General features: G+C 35.2%; 1 protein-coding gene across 1 annotated transcript; it reads left to right on the top strand.

The window, feature by feature from the left end:
- Nucleotides 1-364: 364 nt before the first annotated feature.
- LOC126702564 (RING-H2 finger protein ATL46-like) lies at nucleotides 365-2292 on the top strand. The gene has a single exon (XM_050401307.1). The coding sequence runs from the start codon at nucleotides 971-973 to the stop codon at nucleotides 2093-2095; it is 1125 nt and encodes a 374-aa protein (XP_050257264.1). The 5' UTR covers nucleotides 365-970; the 3' UTR covers nucleotides 2096-2292.
- The last annotated feature ends 7393 nt before the right edge of the window (nucleotides 2293-9685 follow it).

Raw genomic sequence — 9685 nt, 5'->3', positions numbered from 1 at the left:
TTTACATAAAATACTTTGACCATTTTATTGTATTTATTTCATTGTAAAATTTGGTAAACACCTTTGTAAAATATTGTAAGAAAAACTTGGGAAAAATATTTATAAAAACACACCATGGTTCCCTCCCCCCCCACCATCTGGTAACTCGGTCGCCAGTCTGATTGTCGAAGCAATCATTTTGGTTGAAAATTTTTACATGTTACACAAAATAACTGAAAATATTTTAATGAAATAAAAACGTTTTACAACAAAACAAACAAAGCTTTAAACAACTAGTTTTGAAAACACACACCAAACAGTCAAGTGGTGCAGGATGGGTTGGGGTATTCGTATTTTTGCCATCCTAGAGAGAGAATAAGGAAAATCTAAGTTTAGAGCATGTTAGCTTCGCTATCATCACTATGGGCTCCTATCCAATCCACTCTCAACAGGCACTATCAACCTCACCTACCCAGCACCTTCCCTTGTGGCTTGTACTATTAAAACTACCAATAAAAAAAAAAACCCTTCCTCTTGGGACCTATTATGTGGCGCAAAAAGAATTCAAAACAAGAACATCTCATCTTCACCAACAAAAAACACTGCAGTTCTATGGTTTCTAGTGTACTCTCCTCAAAAGGTAGATACTCTGCAACTTTTAACATTTCCTCACTTCTCCAAAAAAACCCATCTTCTTCTTTCTAATCTTGATAATTTCATCATTCAGCTTTCATGTAATAGCAGCAAAATCCCATCTGAAAGCATTTATTTTCCTCATAAATCTGAGAGAATTTGCTGGTTGTCAATAGCATAGCATAATTCTAGCTTTGTAATATCTTCTAGCTTGCATTCCCTTTTTTTTCTTCCATGGTCTCAATGCAGGAAAGAATGTCTCTTGGAATTGAAAGCAATGCGCTTTTCAAAGATTAAGTGACTAAGCTCAAGAAACTTATGAGAAAGATTTGATTTTGAGCGTACCCATCTGTCAAAAATGTATAAAATTCCATTTGAAATCAAGCAAAAAGATGGTAGTTTGGTATACCCACCTCCTCAGTCATCTCTCTCTGCTCCATATTTTAGTACTAACTATGAGACAGAAGCAACCCCAACATCATCTTTCAACAGAATTAGTCCAGTACTTCTTTTGCTTATAGTAATTCTAGCAGTAATCTTCTTCATCTATGGCCTTCTCCATTTACTTGTAAGATTTTGTATGAAAGTGCCATCTTCTTCAGCTGTTTTTCAATCAAATAGATACCCAGAAACCTCTGGCTCCCATACTTTCCAAAGACAGCTTCAACAACTCTTTCGCTTACATGACTCAGGTCTAGACCAAGCTTTCATTGATGCTCTACCAGTGTTCTTCTACAAAGATATAATGGGTTTGAGGGAGCCATCTGATTGTGCTGTTTGTTTATGTGAATTTTCTGACCTTGACAAGCTAAGGTTGCTTCCAACGTGTAGTCATGCTTTTCATACTGAGTGTATAGATGTATGGCTTCTTTCAAACTCAACATGCCCTCTTTGTAGAGGGACTCTATCGGCCTCTGGCAATCCTATGGAAATTCCAGCACTTAATTTTGCTGTTTCCAGGGAGCAATCAAATAGGTTTCCTAGTAATGGAGAGAATAGGTCTTCCAGTAGTCAGAACCCAATAAATATAGAGGAAGCTGTTTGTGAAAAGAGGGTATTTTCTGTGAGACTTGGGAAGTTCAGAAGCTTACATGATGATGGGGTAGGTAGTGGAAGGAGAGAGGGGGAAACAAGTAGCTGTAATTTGGATGCTAGAAGATGTTATTCAATGGGCACATATCAGTATGTGGTCGATGATTCAAATCTACAAGTGGCATTATCTGATAGTAGTGGTGTTGGTGATGGAGGTAGTAATGTGAATCATGCCAATGAAAGAGGATACCTTGCAAATTTTTCAGATACCGGGGATGTGGAGGGAAAGAAAATCATTGGCCACACTAAAGGTGAGAGCTTCTCCGTATCCAAGATCTGGCTTTGGTCAAAGAAGAGCAGATTTCCAAGTTCTTCGAACAATCGTATGGATTTGTTGCCTTCTCTTAATGCAAGTCTCCCAATTAATAATGATGAAACTCATGCTGTATAGAAGGTGCATGACTAAATTTTTTGTGTTCTCTCTTGATTAATCAATCACACACGTATAAGCTAGTAATGTTGTGTTCTGTTTTTCTCATTTCTAGTTATAATGTAAAGATATAACTCTTATTTAAAAATTTTCTCATCTTTTGCCAAAAGTTTCAAGGACAATATGTTGCAGTAATGAAATTAAAGATTGTTAGAGAAGGTTGGTTTATTATTATTATTATTTTTTCTGTAAATTTTTTGGGGCATGTAGAAAAATGAGCTTGTGAAAGTTAAGGCCCTCTTTTGTTTAACATTTCAGATGTCGTTGGACCTTCTTAAAGCTAGAATTGTCTTTGGCTCCCAAAAGCGAGACACACGTGATTTAGATCTTCACCTGAATAATTACTTTTCTCCACTCTTCCATTTTGTTATCTTATTAGGCAGCATTCAGTCAAAGACAATTCCATGAATAAGATTAGCAAAGATGGTGTTAATTGCAACCTGTCAATTAATTAAGCATAAACTTTTGCTTTTCGAGAATGAATAGTCAAGACAGTCCTTTGAAAACAGGCTTATTTACTATTATCACCTACAACTTTCTATGCTTTGCCTACATTTTTTTTCTCATATGTTTATGCTAAAAATCTAATGCAACATGAAGATATGAATTGGTTGAAATTTGGGGTATGTGGTTAATCATTTAGGGAGGCTAGATTCATGTTTGTATTGTTGTGTTGTGTGTATAGAGTTTTTCCTTTTAGTGAAAGTGCTAATGAAAGGAAGCATGATTGACAGTTGCTTTTCCATCATGCTTTTGAGGCTTGGGAATTCTTTCCCTTGTCTTTATGACTAAAAAACTCATCCTTTGAACTATAGTCCTCCTGTTTGTAATTAGATATAGGAGGGGGAGATCTTGAAAGTGGTAAGAAAGATTTATGGTCATGATAACTTTGCTCTCTCTCTCTCTCTCTCAGGCTGGGCCTCTGCTTCATACAGATAGTATTGGTGGGTTTTTCCAGTATCTTCTATTTCTCATCCTTAGTTCTCTTTGTTCCGCTATATTACAATGAGCATCTGAGTGTAGGAGTCATTACATCTTGCAAGAAAGAAAGTCCAGAAATCCTAATCCCCCCACCTCATCTTTACATTTCTTGCAAATATTACAGAAAAGATCAGAGAAATTCAACTTGTAGAGGTTTTGTAGGAAATTTTGCTAGTTTACAACAAAATGTTACAAGTAATGGTCACCAAAACAATAGAGGGACCTGTATGACAAGAAGTACAGAAATTATGATGGCCAAAACTTAATAAATACCGTTAGGGTCTGCCAAAATCACATTTTATGACAAGAGAACTGGTCTAATAAGCAGCATAAAAGATAGACAATACAATGTTGTTGTAATGCATTAGCATTGTTCATGTCAGGTACTTTCTTCTCAGGCAACCTCATTGATAAGTAATGAACAAGATATAATGGGGAGGAACCTGGGCAGCATGATGTCAACTGAAAAAAAATCGCATTGATTATTTTCTTTGGGCATATTCACTAGAAGAGCATGCCTTTACTGTTTATATGTTCGTATTTTCCAGAACAAAAATGATATATGCAGAAGCCTTACTTTGGTGTATCAGTGGAGCTTTTCTAGCTCATTCACAGAGGCCCCAACTTTGCTAGACATAGTTAGCTATCCTTCGTTGAGTCAAGAAAGATTAATTTGATGTCTCTCTTTAAATATATATCTTAATCTGATGCCAATCTATTTGTCACTTGTCAATGTTAATTAATATAACATATAAGCCAATTTTTGAAACCACATACCAGGCTTGTATGCTCATCCATGGATATGCGAGGCACACTTGTGTGGATTCAATGTACATACACTTTGTTTTACTCCAATTGCGCAGGGGACGTTCATGGGCTCTGATGTAACAAGTGAATGTCACTTGTTAGAAAAACTTCAATTAAGGCTACATCACTAAACAAAAAATTATAAGCCTAAATATGTTATATTAATTTCTCAACACATATACCCAACAGCATATAATTTCACGTATTATGAAGACTTGAAGGCTACAATTGGACCATCGTTGAGTACATTTAAAAAGCTAATAAATTTGCAATTGAGTCTAATTTAAGTCACTACTGACGTGAATCCCACATTGCAATTCAACTGTTGGTTGGAGTAGGAGAGTTACTATACCATGATTTTTAATGATAACAATGTACTGACTACTGAAGTCAAAATACCATCAAATACAATCCTAACATAACCAATGGGTAGTAGCTAGATATTCTTCCTGTACATATGTAAGTCTAACACTATGGATTCGCTTGAGTTTATAAGATTCTTTACAATCCAGAACAAAATCTGCTGTTTCTTAGGGACATTGGCACATTGCACTTAATAAATTAGACATAAAATTTTTAGCTTTAGTTACTATTTGCAAATACTTTGCTGTGGGAAGAACCCATAAACTTAATTAGAGTAGTAGTTTTAAATACCATAAATTTAACAAGAGAGTACCACAATGTTTTGCAATTACATCATTCAAATAAGCCTCAATCCAATTTTCGTCAAATTTGGTCTAAAAATCTCACTTTTACTATTTTAAAAACTTAGATTTACATCCATATACATCAGCTTCAATATCTCTCCCTCTATTCTATTTACATACAAGCACAACGCCTACGATTGTGATTTTTCTGTGAGTTTTAACTTTTAAGAGTAATTGTGATTTACTTTGAAGTGGCTATGGTTTAGGATGAGTGATTGGAGTGACTGTGAGTTTGCTACGAGATTTGAGAGTTTGAAGAGTTGGAAGAAAAATGCCTACAAATCCTCGCGGGTCGTGGAGAGAGAGATTCACAAATGAAGGGAAAGAGAGTGTTAGAGAATGGAAATTAAAAAAAGAAAAGAAAAAAAAAAGAGTGGTGTATTGAGTGAACAATGCTCAATAATCGTAATTTAACACGCTGTACATTGTCAAGTTTTTCAGACAAAATATTGAGCTTAATGTATGAGAGTTTTGACTAAATGATGTTTTAACTAGGCTAATGAGAATACTGATGGCGCTCAAATGAAGAATTCATAGCAAGAGAAAACTTGATGAGTAATTTGATCAACATAATTAGGTTGTAGTTTATAGTTAGTAAGTTTAAGAAGAAAGAAAAGGTTAAGGGTAAAATTTAAAAAAATTTAATATACTAGAACCCTTCCTCTCTAACTTCTTCCAATTTGAGTGATTAAATTCAGATCCCTCTCCCAATGTAATTATCGAATTTATTAAGAAGAAAAAATATATAATGTACGGCATGCAGCTACAGGCCCATTGTTGTTGGGCCCAAGGCTGTACGGTGTGCGGTCATAGGCCCATCATTGATGGGACCAGTTGGTATGAAATGCACGGCAGGTTAGGCCAAGGCCTGTTCGAACCTTGGTGTCATTATTGCTCGAATGCATCCCGAAATACCTTGGTAGTACCTTAGGGAATATCGCCGCCGAGCACCATTTGGCGTCTAGCACTAGTTCCAATATTCAAATTCCTGTTTCTAAAGCGGGGTCCACCTTTGTCAGGAATAATCCAAATAGGCCCCACCTGCACGAGGATTGTTAGAAAGCAATCATTGTTGACCCACTAAAGGAAGGCTATAAATAGAGGAAAGGTAGGAGAAAAAAGGGGCTAGACATTGAAGAGAGAAAAACTAAAGAAGAGAGAGAGAAGAAGGACAATTAGGAATAAGGGTGTTCGGTCAGTTTGATTAGCCATCTTGTCTTAGGGAACTTCCCATTGTAGGATATTCATAAACCCACAAAAAGAAGTAAATTGTGAGCCCAACCATACAGTTGGCCCATTAACCGCGGATTGGGTGTGCACATATACAATTAAATACCAGGAAAAAATGCCCACACACTTCCTAAACTTCCAACCACCGGCCAAAACAGGCCATGAACTATTATATTAGCAAATTTATTCCTTAAACTATAAATACTTGTCAAATCAGTACTGTAGTCTAACGTAAAAACACTAACAGAATAAGCATGTGAGATGCACGTGTTCCCCACTTCCTTACAAAACAAATTCAATCGCACGGTAGAAAAAAAAAAAAAAAAAAAAAAAAAAAAAAAAAAAAAAGAAAGAGGAGAGACCTCAGACCGGCAGAAGAGAGAGAGAGAGAGAGGCAATAGAACCAGAGCCACTGTAAAGTTTCTCTTTGCCATCTCGCCGCCCTTGTCCCGGCAGTGCCTTGGTGGTTCTGCCGCACCGTTCAATACCCAGCACCTCGTATTTTTTTTTTCTTTCATTCTTTCCCTAAGTTTAAATCCACAAAGAACTCTTTATTTTTCGGTCAAAATGGGAAATTAACCCTGATTTTCAAACATTATAATTAGTAGGCCACGTTTTCAAACTATATTTTTTACTAACATCTCAAGTTTAAGAGACTCGATTTAGGGCCTATAAATTGAGTTTTTGAGACTCGATTTTCATAGGTTGATAACGTCTGATGTGGTATTTTTTCCACGTGGTGTCTACCTGGAAATCGAGTCTCTAAGACTCGATTTATAACCCAAAAATAATTACAATCATTCATACTCAGAAGACCCAAAATGCAGAAACAGCAAAAACACATAAAGAAAGAAAAAAAGAAAGAGAGAGAGAGAGAGAGAGAGAGAATAAGAAGAAGAAATGGAGATGCAAGCTCAAGATCTGAAGCCATCCACTCGAGTTGAAGCCACCCACGTCGACTTGAAACCCACCCACCCATGGTCCCAGGCCGCGCTGCCCTGGGCAACCCGACCCTAAGCAGCGCGGCCTCTCTCTCTCCTATCTAATCTGGGTCTCTAGATCTTTCTCTCTATGATCTGATTGTGCTGAGATTGTTGTGTCTTTGATCTGAATATGCTGGATTATTGTGTTTCTGGTGTGTCTCTAATTTGATTGTGCTGGATTGTTGCATTTCTTGGATTTCTTAATTTTTTTTTTTTTTTTGGGTATTTCTGGGAATGGCTGAGAGACTTGAGACTTAAAATTTTTTTGGTTTATAAATTGAGTCTTAGAGACTCGATTTCCAAGTGAACGCCACGTGGAAAAAATGTCACATCAGATGGGATCAGACCATGGAAATCGAGTATTTGAGACTCGATTTATAGGCCAAAATCGAGTCTTTAAGACTTGAGATACTAGTAAAAAATATAGTTTGAAAACGTAGCTTACTAATTATAATGTTTGAAAATCAAGGTTAATTTCCCATTTTGGCCTTATTTTTTTGATCTCCATGTGCAAATTTCTTGGTTTGGTTTAGTTTTTGGGGCAAGGTTTCTGCTTTGTTTGTTTCATAGAAATTAATGGACTTTACAAATGAAACAAACATTAAATTTGGGGCTTGAAATTACTATATATATCAGATGAATGAATTATATTCTTTATATTGTTTTGCAATTGATGCTTATGTGGCCAGTGATCTAGTGAATGTGTATTTTATTATTACTTTTGAGTATGCTATACAGCTATTTGATGAAATGCCTGTGTGAGATATGGCTACTGCATTATCTTAGACTTTAGAGGACATGGTGGCTGCTTCCTCACACTTAGTATTGGCTAGAATAATTGTTTTAGATTATTTTGCGTCAATTTTGCAGATCATAAGACAGATGCATTATTTTAAGAACTCAATTCCAAGTTGTTAAAATTAGATTCCACCTTCGAGGTCATTGAGTGTTGTTCAGGATTGGATCTAAAAAGTTAGGACTAGTTCAAGGTTGAAATATTCTACACACTCCAAAAGCAAGAAATGCATATTTAGGTGTCTTTTCAAAACTGTAATAATTATTTATAGAATCTGGGCTACATGCTAAAATTTATGTTGTATTCTATTTGGAGACCTCATTCAAGAAGAGAGGAATTGTCCTTTTACTGCATTTAAGTTTATTTTGATGTATTTCTAGTAACTTTTGTGGGCTAAAGACTTCATTTTAATTTTCAACGTCTTCAATTGCTAACTCATTTTCTTCCTTTCTAGTCTCTTTTCAGCTGGTGGAACAAGAGAGAAGGAAAACACAATTTAGATTGCAATTTAGCGAGCTTGCTGATAGGTGATTTTTCAGCATGGTGTGTATATTGTTTGATGTGTTGGCAATCTAGCTGCTAATCATTTAACTCTTTATTGACCATTTGCAATGAATTATATTCTTCATATTGTTTTATTTAAATAAGTAGACTGGTAAAAATACTAGCTTTAAGGGAATATTTTAGCTTATGGACAAGGAGTTCAGTGTATTTTTTCCCTATTTCTATATTGTTTTTTTTTTCCCCAGCTCTTTGACTCTTTCAATTAATCTTCTTGTTAATTTTGTATTGTAGCCATGTATGAATGTCTACTTTTTCTCCCTGCAAATCCACCTTCTATGCTAAATGTACCACCCTCAAAATTGTCTACATCCAGTGCTTAGGCTACTCTAGTGAAGCCCTTATCTGCCATTGGGAGTAGTACACTTCAGCTCAGTTCATCTCGTGTAAAACTTTCAAGCCACACCGTCTTTGATTCTGGTGATTATTTAGATCGAGATATTGATGAGATTGCAGATGCTATGGCTATTAAATCCAAACCGTCTACATCCAGTGCTGCACAACCTACATTATTTGATATGATGGATCTCCTGCAGCAGACTATATTAGATTCTACATTACTAAAATCGTATTGAACAAGATATTAAAGAGATTAAGGAGCATTAGGAGTTAGGAGTTGATAATTTAGTGATGTACTTATGTTCTTTGTGAACTTGCTGGTTTTTGTACCCTGTGAACTTTGAGGCTTAGTTATAAAAGTCTATTTTTGTACTTAAAACATACTGTACTTTATACTCCTTGCCTCATGTAAATTCTGAATATTGTAAATATACGTATCAATTTCTTTAAGACTTTTCTATTTTCTTGATTTGGTCTTAAAATTACGAAGAATTTAATATTCTTTTGCCCAATTGCCACTTTTATATAGTTTCATGTAACTTTCAGGTGAGCATGTTATTATTTACGTGTAATCATGCAAGCAGAGCAATTTTTATGAATGATTGAATGGTGGCAGGCTATGTAACTTAATTATTTCTTTTCATAGAGTAGGAATAAATATATTGGGGTGTCCCTCAAAGAAAAGCATTCAAGTTTTTTAAATGCATGGGGACACAAGATTTGAGAGTGGCATGTGAATCTAATTAATTTTAATTATCTGTTAATCATCTTCCCAAAGACAATTTGAATCCTTACAGCTTTGATATCAATTATTAAATAATATTTTTTGGCTTAAGACTTTACTTGCTAACCAGGTTTAAGCCTTGCATGCTCGATTGATGGACAGCCTGAGAATGTGAGATAATTTAAAACAAATTTGAAGCCCTTGTTTTTGCATTGGAATAAAGGATGATGAAGTCCTTGTCCGAATTGAACTTTATGCAATAACTCTAAGGCTCTTTAATTTCTTTATTATAAATAAATAAAAAACAAAAAAAAAATTTTAATTCCTTACATCCCTATAAAAAATAAATAAATAAATCTTGTTATTAGAGTAATTCAAATTTGTAATGAACGAATATCATACCATAAACACCAAAAACTGAAT

Source organism: Quercus robur, chromosome 10, assembly GCF_932294415.1.
Source record: "Quercus robur chromosome 10, dhQueRobu3.1, whole genome shotgun sequence".
Classification (NCBI taxonomy): Eukaryota; Viridiplantae; Streptophyta; class Magnoliopsida; order Fagales; family Fagaceae; genus Quercus; species Quercus robur.
This window is presented reverse-complemented; position numbering and strand designations above follow the sequence as displayed.